Consider the following 27,932-nt stretch of genomic DNA (forward strand, 5'->3'; position numbering starts at 1 on the left):
ATTGAAAGGGGCAGATACTCAGCAGCTGAGCCTTGGGAGCGCCATGATTGTGAGGGGCGGACCGCTGAGCAGTTCGTCGGCGCCATAATCATGAGGGGCAACGCACGTCTGCTAGCCTTTCGTCGGCGCCATGATCGTGCGTAGCAAACGCACTTCCGTTGTGCTGTGACGCCATGATTGTGAAGGGTAGATGCCCTCACTCAAAAACGGTTATGGGGACGGGAACCAGCATCGAAGAGCCAACGCTGTGGGCACCGTGATCTTAAGGGGCAGGCAAACTTCCGCTGAGTGTTTCCGCGACGCCATGATTGTGAAGGTCAGGCATACGTCTCCCCACCCCCATCCCGTCCACCACTTCCGGAGGGTACGTACACTTCTAGAGCGCCTCCCCAGATGCCATGATTGTGAAGGGCAGGTAAACTTCCGGGGCACTATCCTAGAGGCCGTAATTGTGCCACCATGATTGTGAGGACAAACGTCCTCCCTCGGTGCCCAGATAACGCCGTCAGCCAGCACTTAGTTGTGGGGGCGGGCGCCAGTGTCGAAAAACCGATGCTTATGCCGTTTGCCAGCACCGTTGTCGCAATGGGCAGACACACTGCCGCTGCACTGCGACGCCATGATTATGAGGGGCGAACATACTTTCGGAGCGCTGTCCGCGGCGCCATGATTACGAGGGGTGGGCGTGCTTTCGCTGAGGGCCTCTATGGCGCCATGATTGTGATGGGCACGCGCCCTTCCTGGTGGGCTACTGTGGTGCCATGATAGTAAGGGGCGAACGCATTTCCCCTGCGTCGTGCGCGATGCCATGATTGTGAGGGGCAAGGCGCCTGTGTCGTCCGCCAGTTGCCATGATTGTAAAGGACAGACATAGCACACACACACCCCCCCGGGAGGCGTGTCCGCAACACTAATGTACAGCGTGTTTGAGAAGGGGCAAGCAGGCTGCCTAACCCACCTTCGCCTTCTGGGTGCAAACAAGAATCCGGAGACAGGCGGAGCGAAGACGCTAACCGTGGCTGGGTGTGGGGAAAGGGTCTGTGGGGTTCGTGCGGTTTTACAGCTAATTCGCTATTTGGCTGGGGTAAACCATGCCGACGCTTTCCCCTCCCCGCGTCTCTAAGGGTTGCCCTGGATCCGAATAGACCGCCTTCATCTGGAGCAAAATCACATGAGGAAGTTGGGGCTAGCTTCTCACCCAGCTTGACAAAGCTGTACGTTTCTGTAAAGGTGGACACCGGCTTCAACCCCAGAACTTATGTTGTCGTGTTTTCTCGGGTTACTATGTATACACACACACACACACATACATACATACATACATACATACATACATACATATATATACATACGTATATATGTACACACATACGTACTCGGGTTACTATATATATAATATATATATAATTTCCTAGCAACTACCACATACTGAACGCCTGCTGTGCCAGGCGCCCTGCGGGCATCTCACGTGCCCCTCACCGCAAACCTGAGGTCACTACCACGGCCACCTGTTCGGGAGCCACTGCAGGTGCACTGCTTGAAGCCAGGAAGTGCCCTTAGCGGGAGCGACTGCGGGTTAACCGACCTGATGGGAGGACGTGCTCAATCTCGAGGCGGCATCTCATCCCCCTTTTCTTTGCAAGAGCCTGGTCTGACAACACATAAACCACTTTCCCAGGAAACAACGGAATAATATACTCCGGGCCCTCTGACGGCACATGGAGTTTGGCACCCCGGGTCCTGGTGTCTTCACCTGGGAAATTAGTCTAGAACTCATTCTAGAACTAGTTCAAGACTCAGGTGTGGGGAGATTCTGAAATGCCTGGCACGCGGTCAGCACGCCCCTGGCTGGAGCTGAGCTTGCAGGCAGGCAAAGGAGCCCGTTGCGCCTTCAGAGCTTTTCTCTCCGGGGTAACCTGCCGTCGCCTGCGCGTGCGGACCGGCGCGGGCTCGCGTTAACACGCCCGCTGGGGGCCGGGGCCGGGGGCGGCCCGGCTGGTGCAGCGCCCACCGCGCCAGGTGCACCGCTGCACCGCGCGCTTCCGGAGCGGGCTGTTCGCACCCACGGGGGCCAAGAAGCAAACCACCTCAAGAAATTGAAGAATTGGGAGTCACAGGGAAACTGGGCCAATAAAGGAAGACAAGTGAAAAGGTAGCATTTTATTGTCCAGGATAATTTTGGTTAGACACGATTTTTGCCCTCAGAGCTGATGGAGAATGGGACTCCACTACCTCATAGTCCAGTTGGTTCGCTGTATTCAGCAACGCCCCAGGTTTGTTTCTAGGTTGGGTTTAAATGTTTACGTAAATTCCAGTTAACATACAGCGTGATATTAGTTTCAGGGATACAGTGCAGTGATTCTCCCTTATTTTTAATGATTTTTATGACATTTACCTACGCCCGCTCCGGTTCCTCAGAGATAAAGCAATCCACCTCCCATTTGCTTGCGTGTAACTGTTACTTTTCATTGGGGTGATTGTTCATGGGCCGGTGGCCCCTGACGAAAAAGATCTTCCTCTCCCAAACGGGTCCTTGTTTTCAGCTCAGAATGAGTAAGGAGGATTCCCAGTCATACCCTCACGTCCACCTCTCCCCGCGCACGAAATGAACCAGAGTTCAAGGGTGGCCACGGGGAAAGGGAGGGGCTCTTTCCACCCCGCCTTGCGGACTGGGCGGTGCAGCCTCTCCTCGGTGGGAGTAAAAACGAGGAGCACGCGCTGCGCTCAGCCGGGACGAGGGCGCAGGACCAAGAGCCGGATCTCGAAGCCGTGCACCGGAGCGGCTTTGACGGGAGCGGCAAGCTGGGCACCCCTCCCCTTTGGCCCCGCGCAGGCGGCCGGCTCCTAAAAAGCCCAGCCCCTTAGCGCCCCGGTGACCTTTTCACCGCCTGCAAAGTACAGTTTGTGCAAAACTCGGATGCTGGACGAAGCGCTGGTGTAGGTTACACCCTAAATGGTGGGATATACCTTTCGTGGGGCTTTTAATGATTAAAAAAAAGATCATGTTACGGATTGTTTTGGCCAGATACTTTTCAGCATCCATCAACGGTCCTTCCATTGGTAAATAAAGAAGATCAAACTACATTTCTTTTAAGATGAAAAGTTTATTTTGCCTTCTGCCTAGAAGCAAAACTAGTGAAAATTAAAGTATAAAAATAAATACAATTTACATTAATGGGCATTCCACTCAAAGTAAAAGTAACAAAAATAATGTATATAAATTAAAAATCCATCAAAAGCACAAAACGATGTCTGGCACTTTTATGAGGAAAAGCTGTGAACATTAAAATATGTGTAAAACACACAGGCTTTTATCTTTAAAAAAAAACAACACTCAAGTTTGTCAACCTTAATCTAAAGCTAGTTTTAACTTTCTCCAAAACAATTTTTTTTTAGCTAATTTGCATTAGTGCACACAAAATTTGGAAGTATCTGTCTTTCTGGAAAGACCCACAATGATATGAGTAAGCTGTATCCTGAGTTTTCAGAATGATAAAGCACAATTTATCATATTAAGATATTTTGCTATACTTTATAAAGAATATATCAGTAACTCAGACATTTTTGACCGCCTTCTGATTTCCTGGCTCACTCACTCAACAAATGATACATCTCAATAAAGAAAATCAAGTTTACACCCTGGGTAGATTATTACGGTCTACAGCTGGATGTAATAGCTAACTTTTAAATAGGGCCGAAAACTGGAGAAAACAATCTTTAGCTCCACCTTCTTCAAAGGATATTAAGAATATATACAGTCTGCATTTTCAAAATACCAGTATCATTTTAAAATTCAAGTTAGAAAGAGTAAATGTACACAGTCCCGATTTTATGTGAGAAGCACAAAGCCCTTTTTGGAAATGGTATGATAAATTAACAGTGGCATTCACTTTCATAAAATCATGTTCCCTTGGTAACATTTTTTGGTTTATATTTTAAATGAATATGTCAGTGATGAAAACCTTAAACGACAGTGCCTCCTCAGTAATGCGTAACTTCAGCTTGACAATATTCCTGTTCCATCTGCAAATCTGAACTTGTTGTTATATAGCCCTTTAGTCTCTCCTAAATCAAGCAAGCTACAAAGAGCAGACCATGAAGAAAGACAAGACGCAGACCACCAAGAAAACAGAAGCGCATGCAGTGTTACTCTATTTTACAGAAATGGATGCACTGATTCACTCCTAGGTGCTACTACATTCCAGAAGATTGTGCTATCTCCCCTGATTTTTTACCCTCCATAGAAAGATTTTATGATTTAGGAGAAGTGTTTCCAAGAGTACTGGGGTAACATACATTAAACCTAACATATCTGCACAAGACAACTAGCTGTTAAGAGGAATGTACTTTTGATCAAAGCAGTGGCCCCCGACCACTTCTATGGTAAAGTTGGGGTGGACCACAATCAGCAGGCGAGTGTTTTCTCCTATGTGGTTATCCCGTAAATCCAAGAATATGAAGACTGAGAGATTAATCAGTTTTTAAAGTTACATAAACCAGGAGAAAAACATCCTTCTGCAGTAATTTCCCCTCAAATACAACAGTATCTAACTTATCAAATTTAGCAATCAGTATGCAGAGATGAATGAAATTTATATTTGAGAACTTAATTTGTAATTTATCACACCTTTTTGACATCTTATAGAAATAAATCCAAATGCCCTTTAAGTTTACAAAAACGTTCTCTGCAGACATCTGGCTACAGAAAACAAACTTAGGTTTGTACAGGTTAAGCAAAGAGATGTGCCTTCACCCAAATACTAAATACTAATGTGCCTTCACCCAAACCTAACATTAAGAGGAAAATGACGGTGTAGGGAAGGAATTAACCAGACTGATCAAGTTGCCCAGATAATTGCTCAGCCCTTTGATGTCACTTTGCCTGTGTAAACAGTCCAGGCTTAAATAAAAAGTCCTGGGCAGGGAAAACCGTATGCATGAAACCTCCCATCCACCCCTTGGTTATCCTAACGAATGTTGTCTTCTTAAATTGTCGCAACATTTGGCCGCTTTCTTTGGGTTTTTCCTGCATATGCTCCTAAAAATAGAGCAAAACTAATATTATTTCTCAATGTCAGTTTTTTTATAATACCGTTTAATGAGTGTTTACTATATAATGTCAAGCACTGAGCTAGGCAATGTACATTATTATATTTAATCCTTACATAACATAATCCCAAGGTAGAAACTTACTACTATTTTAAGAATACAGCCGAGACATGGGAGAGGAAGTCACCTGCCTAAGTAACAGATACTCTGAGAACCCAGTTACACCTGATTTGCTGTTTGACCCAATAACCACTGTGCCATACTGCTTCCGACTCTGCTTTAATTAGTGGTTTCTGAATTTCACTATAAACTCCTGAGTCAAGCACCAGACATCAAATGAGCCAAACAGGTCTTAAAACATACGATCAGTGATTGCAATTGAGTTTGTAAGAACTATAAACTTTAAGTGCTCTGCAGCAAGCTGTAAGCCCTTGGCATTCTACTCCAATCTTAGAGTATGAAAGTCTGTCATCACAAAAAAAACTAGCTTTCTATCAATTGCTTAAAAAACATTCATTCTCCATGTGGATCAAACTAAAGCATAAGTTTCAAGTTTGTTTGTAACACAATCCAAGCCACTAAGAATCTAAGCAGGAAAGAAAAATCTTTTCAACTGCAACTATGGGTCCCTGGGTTGAGATTCATACTTAGAATCTTAATCAGTCATACCATAATTTTTCAATTTACATACAATGATAAAATCGTTAGTCTTTTTCAATTGTCTAGGCACTCAGGTATAAATAAATCTTTAGAAAAATAGGAAAGAAATTTTGTACTTGTTTGGATACATAGTAATCGTACATATTCATTTAAGAGTTAAGTTCATTTGTATTTATAATTATGTTGCAATGCAATTAAACCACAATAGTTCTAAACATCGAACTTGAGGACATGACTAACTACACTACTCCGTTCCTAATGTGACTTCCTATTCATCCTTCATACTGTTGAGTATTACTTGGCTCTTTTTCTTACAAATTCACAAGGGACAAACAGTGGAGATGAAATGCATGAGACAAGAACATGGAGAGTAGTCACTGTGGCAATAAATAATATCACGCAAAACAGAACTAACTCCTCAATCAACTGCCAGCTGGCCAGAATTTATCACAATATGTGACTCTAATATGGGAAAAAATTGAAAATGTCTTGAAATCCCACGTAACTTCACAAGCCGCAGATCTGGTGTTTGCTTGGACTTCTCCTAGTTACCTTTCAAACCAGGTGATTCTGACCACCTCTGGAGGAAGCAGAATCCTCAACTACATAACCCCCTTTAAAACACCTCCATTGACTGTCACTCACAGTGGCTTCCAAAAGATGACCTTTTACATTATCCTCTACAAGTGCAACATTATAAATTAAATTCACTACATACATGCAAAAAGTCAGCAATCATTTCAAAGCTATGTTCAGTATCTTGTTCCCTCTTTGAACTTATGTGAACAAATGGCAATAACAAAAAAAATTTCTTATGTTGTTCATTCCCTCCTAATTTGGAGGAAATCAGTTAGTAATAAAAGCTCTAAAGATGCCTAATTGTATATTAATGGGAAGATTAGAGTTGATTAAATAACTCATTGCCTAGTAATTAACTGTATATTAATGGGAAGATTAAAATGATTAACTCATTGCCTAGTGATTAATTTTTGGTTTCTTTTAAATGTTTAGAAAGAAGTGTAGTTAAAGCAAAGCACTTTGAAAGTATGTTTAATGGATCACATAATTTTTGGTGAGCTTATCAAAGTATCTTAACAAAGACAGCTACCAAATATTAAAACATTAGCTTAAAAGTTTGGCATGAGTTTCATATTAAATTTGTCTTCTTGCCACCATAAACAGAATTTAAAATCCACAAAATAACAGAAACAAAACTTACCCCCTCCCGCCTGGCATATTCACATGTGATCTTGTGGCCAGAGGGAGAAATTTTTCATCACTTTATGTGCAGATACAAATATTCCTGGGTGATACACTGCCCCAAAGCTCAACAAACATGCACAGATTTAGGCATCAGATTATTATACTTTACTCGTTTATAAAAAGGTTTTCTCATTTAGGCACATACAATTCTACAGATTTTTCAGATTAAAAAAATATATAGCGTTTCCACGGGATTATTACAGAAGCCAAGATTGGACACACAGTTTTACCAAGGTCTCCTGACCGCCACAAAATACTAACACGGTGGTCATTAGCAGGAATGACTGTGAATATGCCCAAATTATGGTGGCAAGGAAAGACAAGACATTGCACTCGTAGGGCCTGCATCGTGGGGCAGCTCGTGCACGTCCTTCTATTGAATGGGCTTGAAGAACTCATTTGCTACACACCTGAAACAGGCGCTCTGTTAGGCACTCTGCTCTGTGAAGACTTCTGTCTATTTTGCACAACCCCCTTCACTGATGTCTTAGGGGTTCTAATTGAATATAAAAGAATTAATAAGTCACTTGCATCAAGATCTAAATGTTCAACATTCAAAGAAAGCAACCATACTGCAACAGTTCAAAGTGCAAATATGCTTGGAAAGAACTTAAGTCTCACGAATGCGCACAGCAAGGAAGCTACGCTTTCCTTCATCGGGAGACTAGAACCAAGGCTTATACTTTGTTGGAAGGATCACTTTGGTGATGCTGAACTTACCTATGGATGCTTACAATACTTAATGAGCAAAATGGTATGAAATGAAAAGTAAAAGCATGCCAACATAAGATGGTAATTAAGATATAATACACAACAGTACACCAAAGGATTATCTTGGAGCACAAAACTTAAAAGATCTTCGCAATGCTATAAAACAAATCACACTTGTAAAATAGATATCCTTTATGTAAAGATACTAAATTAGTTTTCCCTCTCAAAGCTCATCTTGCTTTAGATGTTTTTAAATACCCAGGGGTGGCATTCTTACCCTTGTCTACTAAGTAGCCTATGAACAGGTGCATTCTGTCCTTGGTTTGGCTGAAGGACTCTGTTAACAAAGTAAGTAAAAAATTAATTCAGAAGAGACTGACATAAATTCAGTTATCCCCGCCCCCCCCCCTCATTTTTTAAATAGGTGAAAGATGATTAACAGTGAGGTGACACTGGTCATCTATGCAGATATACCAATGTAATACCACGGAGCAAATCACAATGACTGAAGCATATTAATAGGGTACTTATATTTTTTTCACCAAGAGCCCAAATCTTAGGTTTTTGTCTGGATGTCTCAAGTGTTTAATTCTTGTGTGTTAGATAGTTTATTTATACGCTTCACAAAAACCAACTTTTCCTTTCAAACATCCAAGGGAAGTAACATCCCTCTTGTAAAAGTAGAAAACAGGTCTGAAATATTAAGCTAGATTTCTAAGGTTTTTAAATAATTATCCTAAATAAGTCCTAGACTGTGAGCTGAACTCAGGACATCGGGGGCTCAAATTTCTACCCAAGACAGCATGTCCTATAGAAAGGTCCTGAGACATGTGGTCTGTCATATAGCCAGCTACATGACCTAGTGTTAATATGGATCTTGGCCATTCTTCAGTCCTCCAGTCAGCTGGGAGTGTTCTGCTGATGTCAAGTTAGAAATAACTCAACAAAGAGCAAGCTTGGCATTTACAAAGAAAATCTTTTTTTTAAATAAATAAATAGCTTCTCACGGAGATGAAGTAATTTTTCTCACCTTGTTTCAGAAAGATTTTGTTTAACCAGAAATTTCTTATTTGGCATTCCCATTTCAGCAGCTCTAACACAACATAAAAATAAGGACACACAATGTATTTAGAAAGGGAGAGAAAACCCTTACAGATGTGATACACGATGACAGAAACAAATCATTTACAAGTTTTGTACTACTCAGCTGTACTAAGCACACCAGAGACTACTTTCCAGAAAGAAGCAGCTTGCAACGATAGTCACTTTGCATTAGGTTTCCCTCCCGTGAAGTCTTTCGCATATTAGAAAAAGACTACAGGGTTGCCTGGGTGGCTCAGTCAGTTGAGCATCCGACTTGGGCTCAGGTCATGATCTCACAATTTGTGAGTTCAAGACCCGCATCAGGCTCACTGCTGTCAGCATGGAGCCTGCTTGGGTTCCTGCTTCAGATCCTCTGCCCCCCTCTCTCTCTGCCCTCCTCTGCTGGCAATATCTCAAAAATAAATATTAAAAAAAAAAAAAAAAAAAAAAGAATATATCCAAAAGAAGTAAAATTGACAGTGAATATAAAGATTAACTATTTTTAAGGCTGAATGGCTATCGATTACACAAGTTGAACACTGTCAAATTTAGTAGTTTATATGTTTTACCTAAAGATTAAATCAGATTTTATCACCTGAGTAATAAAACTATTTATATAAAAAGAGATTTCTCAGCTCAGCTGTCAAAACGTGAACTGTTCTTTTTTCTAATTTGAATACACAAAGGGACCAATAGATGACTAAAATTAATTGGTTTGGCAATAACTGGATTAATGTGATGTGACAGGAAGTACACTTACTTCATGTACTTCTTCCTATCGAGAGACTTCTGTGTTGCAGCTGACAGGGCCACTCGTGGGCTTTTCATTCTGTCCTTTAAAATGCAAAACAAAAAGCTTTAATGGTACCAGTAATACCACTAAAATAATGTAGGATGATCTCAAACTGCACAGAAAATCTTCTCTTACTAGCATTCTGAATTTTAGTCTGTCTTTAGAACTGAAACAGTCCAATTTGTTAATAATTACAATGATTTTTCCCAATGAAGTAATAAACTTGGCTTTTCTTTTGGCTACCACATGAAGACCAATGACTCAAACCACATTCCTCCAACACCCTGATATATTTCAAATAACTCTGGTTTCCAAAAAAGGCAAAATCTACATGATAGTTTCAAGGAAATTCAATGCGGAGCCAGTGATAGTTTTTTATAAGCCATCCAAACAACAGTCAAAGCTTCAACTCCAAAATCCAATCACAAAACAATATGCAATTCTTTTAAATCTGTCATCAGAGTTGCATGTTGCTGGTAATCCTGGGGATTGTGCTTAAGAATTGCAGGGAAGCTGCTGAAGTCAAAATAGGGAATGAGGGGCACCTGGGTGGCTCAGTCGGTTAGGTTAAGTGTCAGACTCTGGATTTCGGCTCAGGTCACGATATCATGGTTCATGGAATTGAGGCCTGCGTAGGGCTCTGCACTGACAGCCCAGAGCCTGCTTGGGATTCTCTCTCTCTCCTTCTCTCTGCCCCTCCCCACTCTTTCTCTCAAAATAAACTTAAAAAAAAAAAAAAAAAAAAGAGAGAGAGAGAGAATGAGATTTAGTATCAATTACCCCAAACCCAGAAGAACCTCATTGTGAAATAAGAAATATATTGGTCTCTGCCCCTAGTTCCTGCTAATATTTGATCTTTGACACCTGTTCCTAACACAGAGCTCCCAAAACCCTTGCAAATCTGAGAGTGAAAGAGTAGAAACATTTTTTTTTTTTAAATAAGTTTACTTATTTATTTTGGGAGAGAAAGAGGAGAAAGAAAGAGTCCCAAGGAGGCTACACTCTGTCAGTGCAGAGCCCAATGTAGGGCTCAATCCCATGAACCTTGAGATCAAGGCCAGAGCTGAAATCAACACTCAGACAGTCAGTTAACTGACTGAGCCACCCAGGTGCCCTGGTAGAAGCATCTTTTGTTCTAATATTTGTTTTACCTCAGTTCCTGACACACAGCTCCAATCCCTTGTCATTTTCTGGGTGACAGGAGCATCTTTTGTTCTAATCGAACAACTTTTTGGGGGGCCCCCAGGTGCAGACTATTCATCAGAAAGACCAAGCCTGAGTAGAAGCTTGGAACATTCAGCCTTAGCTTCTTATCTTGCAGAGACAAGAGAAGGGCTGGAGATTGAGTTAATCATTGATCATGCCTGTATGAGAAAGCCTCCATAAAAACACCTAAAATACGGCGTTCAGAGAGCTTCCAGGCAGTGAACACATCCATGTGCCAGGAAGATGTCCTCTATGCAGACAGAAGCTCATGCCCTCAAGACCCTTCCAGTCCTTGCCCTATCTATCTCTTCATCTGGTGGTTCATCTGTATCCTTAATTATGTCCTTTATTATATAATAAACCAGTAAATTCCCTGAGTATTGTAGGCCACTCTAGAAAATTATCAAACCCAAAGACAGGGTTGTGGGAACCCTGTTTTAAAGCTGGTCGGTCAGAAGTATAAGTGACAACCTGAGACTTTGGATGGGGGAATCTTAACTGCCTCCTTACCTTGTAGTATCTGACTCTTAACTCCAAGTAGAAAGAATCAGAATTGAATTGTAGGACACCCTGCTGGAGTGGGGGAAAACCTCACACATTTGGTATCAGAAGTGTCTCGCGAGCATAGAAGAAATAGAGTTTTTCTTTTTCACTCATTCATTAAAAAATCAGATAACATACCATTTGCCTGAGCATTTTCTCTTTGCGAACTTCTCGGTCATGATGGAGAATAGACATTCTCTCAGCTGCATCCATTACAAAGAATATGTCATGAATACCATACAGGGCAGCTCGCAACTAGGTTCAAAAGAAGAAAATATTGTGCCCATTTAAAAAGATGAGATTAGAATTTAGTAATATTCTATGCACTTTCACTTAGAGAAAAAGGTTAAAGTTTTAATGGAAACCTATTTTCAGTGGTGAAATGAAGGGAGAGATATAAATGTCCATTCCCTAAAAGCCTACAGGATGTGGGCATTTACCTGAGCTAACACTCTTTCCTGAAGAGAAGCATCTTGTGCTGAGACAACTCCTCTCTTTAATGGTGCCTCTGACTGAAAGCTTCTTATGAATTCCATAGTGTCCTGGAAGAAGAAATGCTCCTTCAAAAACCACTCTTCTAGAAAGATTGATGATCACTGGAATTTTCTTTTGATTTTTTCTCAGCCAATTCAAAATCAGTGAGAACATAAAACTATTACTTATCAGAAGGCAAACAGCACTCTCTAAAGCAAGACAAAAAATACCCAAACTACTTCATTTAAATATTTAAAAAAATTATCAGACTGAGATTAATCAGATTTCTGTAACTGCCTCTATTGCAGTGACTAAAAAAATGTTGGATCTGCCTAAGTTCTGAACGAATTGGTCAACTCCAATTGATAGCTAGTGACTAGCTATCACTGAACTGGGAGACTGAGACAGAAGTGAAATACAAACAATGGACAAGCTTCTTACTTTTACGGTTTGGCGAAGTTGTTTTAGCTTATCTGTCTGCATAAGCCTACGAGTTAGAAATCCTTTTGCCACTGCAGTTACTTTGTTAAATTTTGTTTGTACTTCTGGACTGAAAACCTGGAAGAAATAAGACAGATACAATTATTTAAGGATCTGAGCATTATACTCAAGATGTTTTCCCAATCTATTACAATAAGCTAAATTCTTCTACATATGTGTGCTCTGTGTAGTTTCATCTCTGACAAAAGCTAAGCTATTTGATATATGGCAAAAATATCTGTCCCCATTTGTACAACCTAAGATAATGTACCTCTTTAAAAAATATAGCTAGACAGACGGATACACAAATATCATGAAGTATGCCCACCTGAGACCATTTAGTTTTGGCCCTTCCAAAAGCCCTTGTTACTGAGAGTTTGGTGAAGCCACTAGTTGATGATCCCCAGAGGTAGAAGGGTGCTTCATTTGCAGAACCAAAGCTATGCTGTAGGGCAGAGTTCGTGAAACCTGGAAAAATAAATATACATAGAGTATTATACTTGATATTATATAAGCAGAATATGCAGAATGTCCAAATAAACACTTATGACTCACTAAGAAGAACAACCGCCTCTGAAACTAATCCATGTGCAGACTTAAAATATTTATGGACTTTAAGCTTATGCACCAGATGGAGCTTCTCAACACAAACAGCATCTCTGGATAATTGAAGATGTGAAGATATGCTCTTGCTGGGTCTGAAGAATTAGATGTAATTCAAGATCACTCAGGAGATGGCAAACTGTGTTTTCAGTTAAAGCACATCACCTGCTGCATGAATAAACAAAGCCTGGGCTCTGAATCAAATTTCCTAGTATTTTCCTCACTGAGGTGGCTTTTCTCATGAACACCTGCTCACTAGTCTTTGATCTGCCATCATTTCATTTTTCACTAGTTACTGGTAAATAGAATTACTTGAAGAGCTACAGTTTGGGGGCACCTGGGTGCCTCAGTCAGTTAAGTGTCTGACTTTGGCTCAAGTCACGATTTCATGGTTCAGGAGTTTGAGCCCCACATCAGGCTCTCTGCTGTCAGCACAAAGCTGGCTTCAGCTACTCTGTCTCCTCTGTCTGCCCCTCCCCTGCTTGCATATGCATGCATTCTCTCTCTCGCAAAAATGAACATTAAAAAAAAAAAAAAAGAACAGAGCTATAGCCTTAAAATGTGCCAAGTAAAATACCTTGCTGTGGGATAACTTTCCCAAATGGAAGAGAATTCTAAAAACATTTACCAGAACTATTTGAATTTGAAGTATGGAGTGAGTCCACTTGAGACAGCATTGTTTCCAGCAAACCAGAGTCACTCACTTTTCTCCATTCTAAGTCCACTGCACTGTGAATGCCCAATTCAGAGGCTTCAGCTGCCTTCTTCTCTTTTAACATTTTCTCCTGTTCTTCTATTTCCTGTAGATTAACCATGTATTATAACCTGCTATATCTTTCAATTATATCCCAAAATACCACCATTTTAGGCTTAGCTAAAAGTAATGGGGTATTATCAGCAAATGATTAATTTCAAGTTTTCCTACCTCAAGCGAAATCTTAAAACAAGTATTCTTCCCCTTCAATACACTCATGCAGAATGCATATTTCAGCATCTATGTATAAAATACCTTTGAAAAATATTAAACGTTTTGAGTCAAGGAATCGGAAGTCTCCTTTTGATAAATTATGCATTTATTTTTAGATAAGCTAAATATCAAACCTCACAATTCGGCAATATCCATGTATCAAAATCAATCACCCCCTTAGATTAAGATATACAGGGGAAAAAACTACAAGTATCCTATACATAACGTGTGACCAAAACTCACACATATCCTGGGCTAACTTCCACTTACCAGCCCCATGTCCTTACATTTTAATTCCTCACCTTTTGCAATCTTTCCTGTTCCCTTTCCTGCTCAGCTATGAGTAGTGATAACTGCTGGGCATGCTGTTCTTCTAGTCTCTTCCGCATTTCTTCAAAAGCTAACATCTTGCTTTTTAATATCTCCTCGCCTTCTGAAAAGAAACACATACCCTCAAATTTAGAAAATTTACTAATATCTGATACACAATTTAAATTATGCTTCTGACCAAAGAGCATTCCGACATCTGACATGACACAATCAAGGCACAGCCAGGTCCCCACTGTGAACCACATCCTCTGCCCCTCCCCTCACTGCATGCTACCAAATAAAGGCCTGTGTGTCACCACCATCCACGCTCAACAGATCGCATCACGATCTGAACTGATGGAGCCAAGACCATGTGTTCAGTCTGGATTCTCCTCACTCAAATTAACCTCAAGATGTGATTCTCATCTGTTTATTCTTCTGACTCTTGTTCTTCCCCAGGATCTCTGGTATTGTGGCTTGTAGTTTTGTTTTGGTTTGGTTTTTTAAATAAATGTTCCTTTGATAGTGCAAAGCTTCTCAGCTTCAGGTTCCAAAACACATCAGAAATTAAAATTACATATATCAGAATTACTAACTAAAAAATGTATTAAATCATTACAACTATACAACTTACTGAATAGAAAGGGGTAAGCCACTCTGAAATGTTGAAATACCAAGTATTACACAGACATAGCACATATTCATGGATCCATCACAATTCAACAAAATTCAAAGAATTATTCTTTCCGAATATACAGTCAATGATTTTCACTGAAGATAAGCATACTGTCTATCTTCTATGGTACCCCCATAATTTGTTCCTAAATACATGGTATTCATTTACAACAGTTTGCATTTGTTCATGTGCAATTTTTCATAGGCAAAAGGGACTAGAAAAGCAGGGCTAGAATTACAACTTTTAGCAAAAAAGGAAAAAGCTCCTCAGCCCAACCACACAACCAATAGTGAGAGATCATTCAGCTCTACCTTAAGAATTTCATAAATGAGCACTGTCCAGGGGCTCATCTGACAGCAAGCCGGCTACCTCCATGACTGGCCTCACCCCTATTAAAGCACTGCCCCATGGTTGGCTTTGTGGGTGTCTGCTACTCATGGGGACAGCCTCCAGCCATGCTGTACTGTCCGTCTGGATTATCCAGGTTGGCTCCCCAGATATCGACTGATGTTTATTTATTAAAGTTCTTATAAAGTTACACAGGCCTTAAAACTCTATTTGTCCTATAAACCCTGTCATAGTGTGCAACTTTACAGAATGTGAAGGTTTTTTTAGGAAGATATTTATCACATTAGAAATGAAATGTTTATGTCCAAGAACTTCATTTACTTGACTCAGATCTTCCGTATCAGTAATGAAGAATGATGAACCATGACAACAAAATAAGGATTAATGAAGAAGGCATGTTTTAACAAGTTGCTGTTAATATAACACTAGATGAGAAAGAAATTTGAAATATTTTTTATCAATAAAGATGCCATTCTTGAAATGCTACTCACAGGGACTTGTGATTTTTCTCTAATAATTTGATGTTCAGGTGTTCCCTGAAGGACCAATTACATGAGGAGCTCATTACAAATGAAAGGACTGATGAAAATATTAGAAACCACAGTCCAAAAAGAAAATATCATAGTAATACACTAGATTAAAACCGTGAGTGATGTTTCATGCAAGAACTTTTTCCTCCAGTCATTAACAATACTCTCTGTGATACAAAGTGAACTGTGAAAGATTCACATTTTAAATAAGAAAATCCTTGAAGAGGGGTGCCTGCGTGGCTCAGTCCATTAAACTTCTGACTCTTAATTTCAGCTCAGGTCATGATCTCAGTCATGGGATCAAGCCCTGTGTCAGCCAGAGCTGGGTATGGAGGCTGCTTAAGATTCTCTCTCCCTCCTCTGACCCTCCCCTGCTTGTGTGCTTGCTTGCTCGCTCTCTCTCTCTCTCAAAAAAAGAAAATCCTTTAAGAAAGCCTATCAAATGGCAATAAACTATAGCTAATGATATGTTCTCTGACAAGAGAAATGAAATTAAATATCCTGATGAACAAATGAAGACAATTATTGTTTTTCAAAATGTCAATTAAAAGTATTAAATACAGGGGCCATCTGCTGGGAGGGTATCAAACACTTCAGAGTTTCCTTACCTTTGGAACTACTTTCTAACATTTTATTCTTGTTGATGTAGACAGATCCCTTAGGGTATCTTTTTTCTGGCAAATGTTGCCTTTCCTGTTCAGTTATTCCGGTTGTTAAGACAAAAGGGCAGTTTTCTTTTTGCAAACTATCAATATCTAAATCAAGTCTCCGTTTAACTTTCTCAAAACTGTTATCCAAAAATTGTTCATTTCCACAGGACACTGTAGGGGTGTCCATCTGCTGTCTGGTATTCTGGTTTTGCATCAGTAAAGGAGATGGGTTTTTTACATCATAAGACTTATTCAGTTCCATCTGTAAATTGCAGGAGTTTTTCTCTAACACATTGGCTGACTTGAGTGCACTCATAGGTCCAAAGTTTTGACTCACTACACACTGACCGGTGGCATATGGCTCATGCGATCTTGGCATCGCAGTACATGTACTATCCATTTTGTGTGGTCCTCTCCCATCACATGTTAAGTGACCTTCCATGACATCAAGTCCATGAATAACCTTATTTTCTAGGTGATTTCCTGAAGACTGACATACCTGATTTGATTTACCCAAAACCACTTCCTGTATGGCTTCAGATGTATTTTTGGTGACATAAACCTTGCTTGAACAAACTCCTAAATCAACTGGTAACTTTGGCACAGTTTCAGGTATTTGTGTTTTTTCTTCAGTATCTTGAACAACTAAGTCTATCGTCTGTTCTTTTCCTTTAGGACTTAACTCACAGGCGTTTATTGGGTTATTTATAAGTATATGACATGCTGATGATGGTCTAGAATGCCTTCGATGCATTTTAGGACTCAGGCTTGGCTCTGGAGTAGGTAATTTGGCATATGAACCAGTAAGACTTTTGATAACATTATTTTCGGTAACAAAAGTGGGAATGACTTTAAAATCAGAATCAGGATCTAAAATAGTGTGATGGCCAGTTCGTACAGGTATGTCCACTTTAGAAAAGCTACCTAAAACTGATGTATTCATGCTGCTTGCTTGAGCGGAAGCACCTTGGAGAAGAACATTTGATTTATTAAGGCTTGGTTTGTCAGGAATAACTGAACCACAGTGTTTGCCAGTCAACTGTGCCTTTTCCTTTCCATAGTCAGTCACTTTACCAGCATCATTCTCTTTATCTGAATGACTCTCGTTAACACTCCTCTTTGCACTACTTCTCAGACTGCGTCTAGACTGTTCTCTTTCTATATATTCCTTTGACTTTTTCATCAGGTTCTGAAGACTCATTATGTAGGGATCTGGAGTAACTTCCGAAAGTGATGGATCCGGTTCTTCATGTGTTGGCAAGAGACCATCAGATGTAAGAGTCTCCTGTGGAGTTGCTGAGGGGGTTTTTACAGAAGCTTCGTTTTCCGCAGGGCTAATATCTGAAATATCACACTGCTTCAGAGCATTAAATTCTTCTGAGTCCCTAGCTAAGTCTATCCCATTGAATTTAAATCGGTCCTCATTATTCAGTGGCAAAATTCCAGTTATCTTTTCAGACTTTCCTAAAGTAGAGTGTTCAGTAGGGCTTGGCAAGATATTTGGAAACATAGCAGGGACATTCAGGTTTCTCTCTTCTGAATTAGAGTAAACCGTTTCAGTCTCCCATGGATCAAAATCACTAGCATTAGGTGCTTTTCTAACCTGAAAAAGGAAATTTAAAAATTAGTATTCCCTTACTACACAAAAAAACCTTTGATTTGTTTTCTAAAATAAAATTGAAATAGAAAATTCAGAGTTCTAATATTTGAAAACACAAACAAACAAAAACTAAGATAACCTTTTTCTATTGTGTCCTATATCACAGGGAGCACAAATTACTATAAAAAATATCCATTGGTCATTCTGGCCTGTTTATTTAAAGATTAAAAGAAAAAAAAGGAGATTATCTAATCTGATACAATATGTATGTATGTGTATGGGTATACACGTATATTCATATATCCATGTGCAATTTAATCTTGGAATAGAAGGAGTCTCATTAACTTTCTTTTGGTTTACATGTTATTAATGTCACCAGCTGTTCCTCCTATGAAAGCTGTCATCGAAGCATACCAAGGTATGAGTTAAAATAGCAAATAAATTTTCTTACATAGATGACTCCTTCTTTAACAAAGACTAACATATTTTGTAGTAACTAAAAGTAAACATTGTAACTAAAATCCTTCTATATGATGAGGCAAATTTGTAGTAAATGAAAGCTCAGCCATGTAGCTTAAGTTACTTAGAAATAAAATTTTCAACTTAAAATCCAAATCATCAAAGCAAACTTCAATTTGATTAACCGATGGCCATTTTTAAACAGCAACCTGTTTATGAGTTTTGCAACAAGCCAAAAAAATTGTGAATTAAGGGGCACCTGGGTGGCTCAGTCAGTTAAGTGTCCAACTTGAGCTCAGGTCATGATCTTGCAGTTTGTGAGTTCAAGCCCCACATCGGGCTCTCTGGTGTCAGATGGGAGCCTTGCTTTGGATCCTCTACCTTCCCCCGCCCCTCCCCTGCTCACACGTACTCTCTCTCTCTCTCCAAAATAAATAAACATTTAAAGTTTTTTTCCAGGGGCACCTGGGTGGCTCAGTTGGTTAAGTGTCTGACTTCAGCTCAGGTCATGATCTCATGGTTCGTGGGTTTGAGCCCCGGGTTGGGCTCTGTGCTGACAGAGCCTGCAGCCTGTTTCAGATTCTGTCTCTGGCTCTCGCTGCCCCTCCCCCACTTGTGCTCTGTCTCCAAAATAAATAAACATTAAAAAAAAAAATCCAAATTAAGAGAACAATTGATACACAAGAGATCCAACAGAAAAAATTAAAATTACACTTTCTATCTAAATCATTTGACTTTGCAAAAGAATAAAAAGTGAACTAGGGGGTGCCTGGGTGGCTTGTCAGTTGGGTGCCCGACTCTGGATTTCAGCTCAGGTCATGATCTCACAATTTGTGAGTTTGAACCCTGCATCAGATTCTGCACTGAAAGTGCAAAGCCTGCTTGGGATTCTCTATCTCTGTCCCTCTCTCTCTATCCCTTCCCCATGCACACAGCTCATCAACCCCCCAAAATAAATAAATAAACGTTAAAAAAAAGAATAAAAAGTGAACTAGGATGGTTTTTAAAGATTATACAAGTATATGTTAAGCTGACAGAAATTATCATATTATCAATACAGACTCCAGAATCCTGAATATTAAAAGATTTTTAGGGGCGCCTGGGTAGCTCAGTCGGTTAAGCGTCCGACTTCGGCTCAGGTCATGATCTCATTGTCTGTGAGTTCGAGCCCCGCATCAGGCTCTGTGCTGACACCTCAGAGCCTGGAGGCTGCTTCGGATTCTGTGTTTCCCTCTCTCTCTGACTCTCCCCCGTTTATGCTCTGTCTCTCTCTGTCTCAAAAATAAATAAACATTAAAAAAAAATTTTTTTTTTACGATTTTTAGGTCGTTGTGTATGTGTTTTTTCCCTAGACCATATGGCACTCCTGTTTTACCTTACAAATCCCAAGACATATAATGGTTTCCAGGTACTAATGCAATAAACAGTACAACAAAGTATACTTAGTCACAACCTCAGGATCAAAATAAAACAAAAGTGATACATACTCACCAAACCCAGGAACATATTCATAGGTTTAAGTAAAATAAAATGTTTTCTTAAAATACCTCACGTTTCACATTTGTGTATACAGCAACTATGATTTTGTACACTACTAAAATGAGCCTTAAACTTAATATGGACAGTAATTATAATCTGCAAATTAAATTACTACCCACGGAGAAATGAAGGTAGCAGTTGGTGGGAAATAGTCTCAGGTTCATTATACATGTGTCATCTAGTATGAATTATACAGACTGCAAACCCTTAAGATTATGAAGAAAATTTTAAATGTAGCCTGCAGAACAGTGCTATGTATGGTAGACATAATTTGTTCAACATAATTCATTTGGGTTTTTTTTAGTATGATCCAGACCTTAAATTGTTTATACAAATATAAATTCAGCTAAATAAAAATAATTGCAAACGGCATGAATGTATTGTTTAAATGGTTTCTATTTGGATCTAAGATGAATGTAGACAATTCTACTTATCTAATCTAAATTGCATTTGTGTATTTAAGAGGGTAATTTTCACCAAAAAAAATTGGGGGCAGTTATTTACTTTAGCAGAGAATGAGAATAAGGTCATTGAGTCAATAGTCTGATTAGTTCAGAGGTAAACCACAATGGTCGATTCTATCATTTTGTCACTGAGAATTCCATGTTTTTAGAGTCATAAGACACAGACAATAAGCAATTATATTCAGGGTAGGGCTCCATTGTCTAAGTACCCTCTGATTCAAGTACTAGGCATCACTAACAAGCAAGTGAGTGTTCTTTGGAGTAACTGAAATGGAATATTACAAACTACAAAGCTTCTCAAACATTATAGTAAAATATATTGGTAACTAACTAGTAAGTGCAAACATATTTCTGAAAAATTATCATCAATGCTTACCTCATGATTTCTTAATTATAATTTTTAAAAGCCTACATTACACACCTGAACATTTTCAAGAATCTCCTGGACACGAGCCAGTAAATCTTTCTTCTTATTTACATGCTTTCTTGTTTCTACATCAAGGGCTTTCTGCTTTTCTTGTTGCATTTCCTTCCTTCTCTCAATGGTAAGCTGCAAAACATCATAAATATATAATTATTTCTCATAAATATAAAAATATCATAAAATCAGAAAGCTTTGAATCAGAATGATTAAAACATGGAACAGATAAAACCACAGGGAAAGATATCTGAGCAGTAGTGAGGGGTAATGAGGAGGTTGGGGCATGGGAGATCTTTCTGTGGGTACAAGAATGTTCTGTGTAGGTGTGAGTTATACAGATGTACGCCATATATGAAAACTCATGGAACATTAGAACTTGAGATCTGTGCATTCTACTGCATGTAAATTATTCTCAACTGAATAAAAAAGTTAAAAAGAAAGAAAAAAACCTGTTCACTTACCCAATGCTCTAAAATGAGAAATAAAATAAGCCCTTTTGGGGGCTCCTGGGTAATCCAGTTAAGGGTCTGACTCTTGATTTTGGCTCAGGTCATGATCTCACAATTCATGAGATCGAGCCCCACGTCGGGCTCTGTGATGACAGTGCAGAGCCTGCTTGGGATTCTCTCTCTCCTCTCTCTCACTCTCTCAAAATAAATAAATCAACTTAAAAAACAAAAAAAAAAACCACAATAAGCAAATGGTATTTTTGAACTCTGACTGGACCCAGATTAGGAAAAAAAATAGTATAACAGACATTTTGAACACAAATGGAGAAATCTAAATATGAACAGAATATTAGATGCTATTAAAATTATTACTAATCTTCTTAGGATGTGATGATGGTATTGGGGATTTTATGTAGGAGGATATCTTATTTTTAGAATATTTATACCAAAACATTTAAGAGAAAATTGTTATACAGCTTCAATTTTCAAATGGCTCCGCAAAAAAAAAAAAAAAAAAAAAAAAAAAAAGCATGTATGTGTATATACACATCTACATATATATAAAATCACAAACACCATAAAGCAAAGATGGCAAAAGTGTTAAAAATTATTAAATCTAGATGGTATACATGTGGGGAGTCACTGCACTACCCTTTCTATTTTTCTGTATGTTTGAAAATGTCATTACAAAAAGTTGGCAGAAAATATTGATCTTTTACCTCCTGTTATATAAAAAAAAATTCTTCATGCAATTTCTATCAATTATATTAATTTTCTGGTTTGAAGTAAAGTCACACACATTTTAAAAACATTCAATCAGTATGAAAGAGTTTACAATGAAAAGTGTGTCTTCCTTCTCATCCTGTATTCCTTTATCATTCCTAAGAAAAAGAATCTTATATAAAAACCCAAATAGTTAACATATATTGAGTACCTCCTATGATCCAAGTAGTGTTCTAAGCATTTTACATGTATTAGATCATTTAATTCTCCAAAGAATCCTATTAAAGTAGACACTATTTTTATTCTCATTTCAAAAATAAAGAAAATGCGGGTGGCCTGAGTGGTTCAGTCAGTTAAGAATCTGACTCTTGATTTAGGCTCAGGTCATGATCTCATGGTTTGTGAGTTCAAGTCCTATATGGGGCTCCGCACTAACAATGCAGAGCGTGCTTGGGATTATCCTTCTCTTCTGCTCTCTCTGCCCTCCCATGCTCACGCTCTCTCTTTCAAAATAACTAAATAAACCGGGAAGGGGAGGGCAGAGAGGGAGGGAGAGAGGGAGAGAGAGGGAGGGAGAGGGAGGGAGAGAGGGAGGGAGAGGGAGGGAGAGGGAGGGAGAGGGAGGGAGAGGGAGGGAGAGGGAGGGAGAGAGGGGGAGAGAGGGGGAGAGAGGGGGAGAGAGACAGAGAGGGGGAGAGCAAGGGAGTGAGAAAAAGAGAGAGAGGGAGAAAGAAAAGAAAAAAGAAAAGAAGTACAAGAAAAGAAAATGGACCTGCAAGTTCACACAGCAGGTAGGTGGCAGAGCAGTGATTTAAACCAAGGACAGCAGGCTCCAGAGCCAGGCTTGTAAGCACTATTTTACCCTGCTCCAGAGAGCACGATGTGTGCAGTGATTTACAATAGACTGTGGAGATCCTTCCATGCCTGCACATGTAGGTCTATTGTACTCATTTCAATGGCATGTATGAGATTTCTATAAAATGGACCACAATCTTTAAACTAGTCCACTACTGGACATTTACGTTGTTTGTTAATCTTTTGATATTTCAAACAATGCTACCATAACCTGTACGTATTTCTTCGGGCACAAAGAGCAGTATAAGTGTAAGATATTCCCAAAAATGGAATTGCTAAATCAAAGGTTACATATACTTTCAAATTCTGATAAACACTACCAAAATGATCTCCAAAAAATAAAATCAGCTGATTCTCTCAGAAAAAATGTAGGATAAGTGCTTTTTCCCCACAACCTAAGGAACGGTAGGTCTTAGCAGATTTTTGCCAATCTAGTAGATGAAAAAACGCTAACTCTTTTATATTTAATTATGAATACGAAGCATTTTTTCAATGTTTATAACCCTTTTTTTGCTTTTCTGTAAACTTACCTTAGTGACTCAGTATAGAAAAAAAGATTATTTAAAAATCATAGAATGTTTACCAGTGGAGAAAGCACAGCCACTCCATGGAAGCGGATAAGTGAGATGCTTTCAGATGGGACAGGTAGAAAGCTCTCCGTGGACAGTGATGCCTGCTGGACTCTGGCGAGACTATTCTCACAGAACTTCTCATACTCCTCCATCTTCCCACAATTACACTGTCAGAGAGAAAAATGTCACTTGCAATGTGCTGAGAAAAACAGATCTTCATGATTTGGCAAGTTTTATAGAGCACTTAAATATTTCTAGCATTCACAATTCCTAGAACTGGCCCCCAGAATTTTTTTTTTCACTGATGAACAGCGAATTCTTAAGTAGAGGTAAGCACCTCAAGATCCTACCCAGTGAAGCCTTGCTTCCTATATTAAATATTCCCAAACATATGTATATAAATCAATCTTTAAATATGATTTGTTTAGAAAAGTACTAAGAACTCACCAGGGAAAAATTCTTAAGAGGAACAAAAGTTCTACACCACTTTACTCACTTCAGATTATAAACTAGAATATTGTATTTTCCTTAGCAGGACTTATCTACACAAGAAAAACTAAATCATACAAGGGTAAAAATGCCAAAAGAAAAAAAAAGACAAAAAGGCTATTTACATAAAAGAGGATATTTACCTTTTAAAATTCTTCTGTTATCATGAAGTTCAAAGTCTATTAGTACTTTCACATCTTGAAAATATATCTGGTCTCCACAGTCACCAGACAAATCAGTCACAAGTGGAAACCAGAGAATCTACTGGCTCTCTTAATACTATCTAATTGTTGAAAATTCTAAGCACCACCAAACTACTTAAAACAATCAGCCCAGTAATTTCACAACTTCTGGAAAAGTGTGATGATGGCTATGAAAATGCAAGGTAAACAGGAAGGATTAGCCACCATGTTCATTCATTTAGCTAATGTTAAATATTTGATTGCCTGTTTCCACAGCTTTATGTCTGGCATCGTTTCCTTTAAATAAGAGAAAATGAAAAGAGAGACATCAGACTCATAACCAGCAAGGGTATGAACTGTGAAAACAGAAAAATACAATAATGTTCCCTTAGGTGTTCACTTTAAAACAATTAACCAAAAAAGGCGGGGGGTGGAAAATTTAATTGACGATATGGGATACGCAGCAATGAAATAAGATAGAATATGATACTGTCTTAAGCATTAAGGTACTTAAAAATGTAGTACACTAAAATGTCAGGGACACATTATAGCATAATTAGAAATGAAGAAAAAGCATATTATGATTTGATTATGAAAAATAAGATATATTGCTAATTTTGACCAACTGGTAGTCTTCTTATTAATAAAACTTCTTCCTACCATCCCATCAATTCTAATTATTTCTATATTCAACTTATGAAAAGTGTGAGTTTAATTTCAAAGAAAATTATACTGGAGTGTGAATGAGATTATTTTTCAAGCTTTTATTCATAAAACAAGCAAAAGTAAAAAAAACAAAACAAACAACAACAACAAAAAAAACCACAACACCTTTCTGCATGACATACCAAGGCCTCATTTTTTAGTCTGGATTTCAACCCCCATTATGTTATCTTAACAACCAAAATATGCAGAAGCTAAAATGTAAGAGAAATTCAAACAACTCAATTTCTACTAAAATACTTAAAAATATTTCTTAACACAACCCACGCATTCAGCATTATAGGGCATGTAAATAGATGACTATACAATTATAAGAAATATTTACTTTCTATGTATACACAAGCAAAGTATGAAATTCTATTTTAAAGTTCTGGGGAATGTAAAGAATGAATAAAATGTTTTTGTGGCAAGTTTTATTTTTCTTTCAACAACCTCATACAGATATGCCAATTGCTTTGGAAAGTTAAATTCAAATCTCTTAAACAGCACACGTTTGTCATGCATATTGCAGATGTACCGTGTTAGATTTTTTATTACAGCATAACTAGGGCATATGATAGGGCTTTTAATACCCAAATACAAGTGCTAAATATGGTTGATTATGGAAATTACCAAATGATCCTAGAGCATGAAAGAATTTTTCCTATCCTTCAGCCTCAATGTGAATTTCCCTGACCTCAAAGAGGCCATCCCTGATTATCCCATCTAAATTAATCCTGCGTTTACTCACTATCACATTACCCTGCTATTTCCCAATTTTCATAGCACTTACCACTATCTGAAATTATCTTGTTTATCTCCTTGGGTTTTGTCTGTCTTCCTCCACCAAAATGTAAGCTCCATAAGCACAGGTACCTTTTCAGTCTTGCTCACCACTGAATCCCCATTACATAGAACAGTGTCAGCACACAGTAGGCACTTGATAAAAGTAATGAACAAATGAATTAGGGTAATTGGCTCAAACAATAATGCAAACCAGGAGAGAAGAAAAAAAAGGAGAGAGTGGACCAGATAAAAAAGAAGCTAGAGAGGAAGAATGGAATTTAAAGGCTGGTAGTTTCATGGATGATCCTATTCTCCAAAGAAACTGGTACCTCTCAACTGCAAAGGCAATCATTTCAAAAATGAACATGGTATCCTATATGATTAGCAAGAAGGCACTTCATTTCTCACACAATTACCTGTCAGCAAAGTTTTTTTTTTTTTTTTTTTTTTTTGAACAGAGCCTTGACTACAATGCCACTCCAACCACAAATCTAACGACCCACAGTTTACCAGCAGGCATTACCAGTCCACTTGAATTAACAATTTTCAGCTGCATCAAGTTCAGACATGCCTTGTCTTCTCCATTTATACCACGACCCTTCTCCAAATGAGTCTCTTTGCAAACCCCATAGACGGGTGCTCCTCACCAGTGTTCTACCAGAAATGTCACTAAAGGGGATAGTGCAAGTAACAGAACAGATCTTGCTGTGTTTTCGGATGCTAGCTGCTCGTTTACCCCCTAGTGCTCCCAAAGACAAACTTTTTGTAGAGGCAATAAAGAGGAAAGTTTCTTATTCGGGGACATATTAGCTGTGTGTTCTTGGCAATTTACTTACCATCCCTATGCCTCAATTTCCTCATCTGTAACGCAGGGATAATCAGAGTATCTGTCTCAATAATTCAATGAACTAAAACGTGTGTGGCAATTAGCATAATGCAGGACACGCTGAAAGGACCAGTATAGGGGACTGCTTTTATTATTAAGAGGATGATGATTATTATGACTTTTGTCACTAGGTTATGAATATCGGGAGGGTAGGGACGGTGCTTTGTTCCTCGTAGGATTCAAATGTAACTTTAAAACACAGAAAGGGGGACAACAGCGTCCTCATTTCGTTGTTTCCAGACCCCTGTCCATCAAATCAATCTCTGGGAGCCTGTCACTTGCCTAAACTGGGGGTAGGGAACCGGGATTATAACCCTGCAGAATAGGAATCACCTAGCAGTATCAGGGGCAATCAAGAGAATTTGCTTTATTAGCCTCAAGCTTATTCCCCGGGGTCGCAAAGGCAGAGTAAACAGCACTCCTAGGGCCTTTGGTTGTGGTAACCGGCTTTCAGAATGTCCAGTGCACACCCTGAGGACGCTCCCTCGCCAGTATCTTGGGAGAAGAAAAACGGTCCAGTTTTATCAACGTGAGGCGATTACGGCTCTGTCTCGAGTTTATTTCCTAGGGACCCTCTGCCTTGCCCCCAGCGCCCCACGCCCACCTCCCCCAGCTCCTTTGATGGGGCTCCATCCCGAGGGCCCAGGCAGCACCAGCATCCGAGCATCACCTCCGCGCCGAGTGTCGCTGGTCCCCGGGCACCTGTCTCCTCACACTCGGCGCTTTTCTAGAGACTCGAAGCTCAGGGGTCCACCACCTGCATGCGGGTTCGGCACAGAATTCACCCTCAGCTCTCAGGGCGCCAATTCCGCCTCCCCCGGTGACCTAAAAGCCGGGACCCGCTGAGGATCTAGTTCCCTCCTTAAGCACACACCTGATCTCCCACGGCCTCGTCAGCTTTTTTTTTTTCCCCTCGCCACGGGCCTTGTCAGGAAGCAAACGGCTCAATTGGTACTGACAGAGCGCAGCTCGGTCCGCCGCCGCCTTCTCCTTCTCCTCCCCGCCATATTACTGGTCTCAGGCGGCAACGCGGGATCCTGGCAACCGCCACTGCCGCCGCCACCGCCCGGACTCCACCTTTTTGGGCCGGCACTTCCGGGGGCTGCTTCCGGGGCCGTTGGAACGGTTGGGCCTGCAAAAAACTACAATCCCCAAGGTGCATTGCGCTCCGCGGTACGCGCCCTGTCCTAGAGATGGAAGGCGTAGTACTTGCGGGCGGCGCAGTGCACGCTGGGAAACGTAGTCTTCACTGCAAGCTAGGGCCTGTAAAATTTTAATGTATTACTGTAAGAACGCCCCTCAGGTCTGACCCCCCTGAAGTGTTCCTTGTAATTGCTACTTTTTACTTATCTGTAAAGAGATAACCTCTTTATTTGTGGTCGTTGGAAAGCATACAACACTTACCAAATTTTTTTTCCCGTAAATAAAAAATTGCTGAATCCCAGATATCAACTCTAAGC

The 27,932-nt window shown here is 39.6% G+C and overlaps 2 protein-coding genes and 1 long non-coding RNA gene across 13 annotated transcripts in view; 1 reads left to right on the forward strand and 2 right to left on the reverse strand.

Moving 5' to 3' along the window:
- The window catches only part of VPS35L (VPS35 endosomal protein sorting factor like), a 118,586-nt gene extending 117,903 nt beyond the window's left edge, over positions 1-683 (reverse strand). For 3 of the 5 annotated variants that reach the window (XM_045047680.1, XM_045047678.1, XR_006591042.1), the window contains exon 1: positions 643-683. In XM_045047680.1, the coding sequence (XP_044903615.1) occupies positions 643-668 (26 nt within the window). In that variant the 5' untranslated portion in view covers positions 669-683. Of the gene's footprint in view, positions 1-372; positions 532-642 lie in introns of those variants that run through there. The other 2 variants (XM_023247154.2, XM_023247155.2) reach the window with 2 other exon arrangements.
- LOC123382540 lies at positions 1-3,371 on the forward strand. The gene is made up of 2 exons (XR_006591044.1): positions 1-364; positions 1,125-3,371. It is a non-coding gene; the product is annotated as an uncharacterized LOC123382540 (long non-coding RNA).
- Positions 3,085-27,559, reverse strand: CCP110 (centriolar coiled-coil protein 110). Of its 7 annotated transcripts, none has more exons than XM_019820902.2 (16): positions 27,347-27,559; positions 25,594-25,739; positions 23,439-23,594; positions 20,829-20,957; positions 16,304-17,948; positions 14,135-14,262; positions 13,494-13,665; positions 12,591-12,730; positions 12,224-12,340; positions 11,749-11,850; positions 11,447-11,563; positions 9,527-9,600; positions 8,714-8,776; positions 7,961-8,020; positions 7,383-7,468; positions 3,085-5,038 (listed from the first exon to the last, which is right to left on the reverse strand). In XM_019820902.2, the coding sequence occupies exons 3-16, from the start codon at positions 23,577-23,579 to the stop codon at positions 4,986-4,988; spliced, it is 3,027 nt and encodes a 1,008-aa protein (XP_019676461.1). In that variant the 5' UTR covers positions 23,580-23,594; positions 25,594-25,739; positions 27,347-27,559; the 3' UTR covers positions 3,085-4,985. The 7 variants fall into 7 exon arrangements, with proteins under 7 accessions (XP_019676461.1, XP_003998845.3, XP_011288894.1 ...); XM_003998796.5 differs by having other exon boundaries at positions 14,135-14,265; XM_011290592.3 differs by lacking the exon at positions 25,594-25,739 and having other exon boundaries at positions 14,135-14,265.
- Between the last annotated feature and the right edge of the window lie 373 nt (positions 27,560-27,932).

The sequence above is a fragment of the Felis catus genome, chromosome E3 (genome assembly GCF_018350175.1).
Source record: "Felis catus isolate Fca126 chromosome E3, F.catus_Fca126_mat1.0, whole genome shotgun sequence".
Classification (NCBI taxonomy): domain Eukaryota; kingdom Metazoa; phylum Chordata; class Mammalia; order Carnivora; family Felidae; genus Felis; species Felis catus.

Bases quoted from the DNA above. Each gene is read 5' to 3' on its own strand.
- CCP110 (XM_011290592.3), bottom strand. From the start codon at position 23,579: ATGGAGGAGTATGAGAAGTTCTGTGAGAATAGTCTCGCCAGAGTCCAG. The intron at 9,601-11,446 runs GTATGTTATCTG...TGCATTTTAAAG, and splicing joins AGAAAATGCTCAGGCAAATG to GACAGAATGAAAAGCCCACG. The intron at 8,021-8,713 runs GTGAGAAAAATT...CTTTGTTAACAG, and splicing joins CAAAATCTTTCTGAAACAAG to AGTCCTTCAGCCAAACCAAG.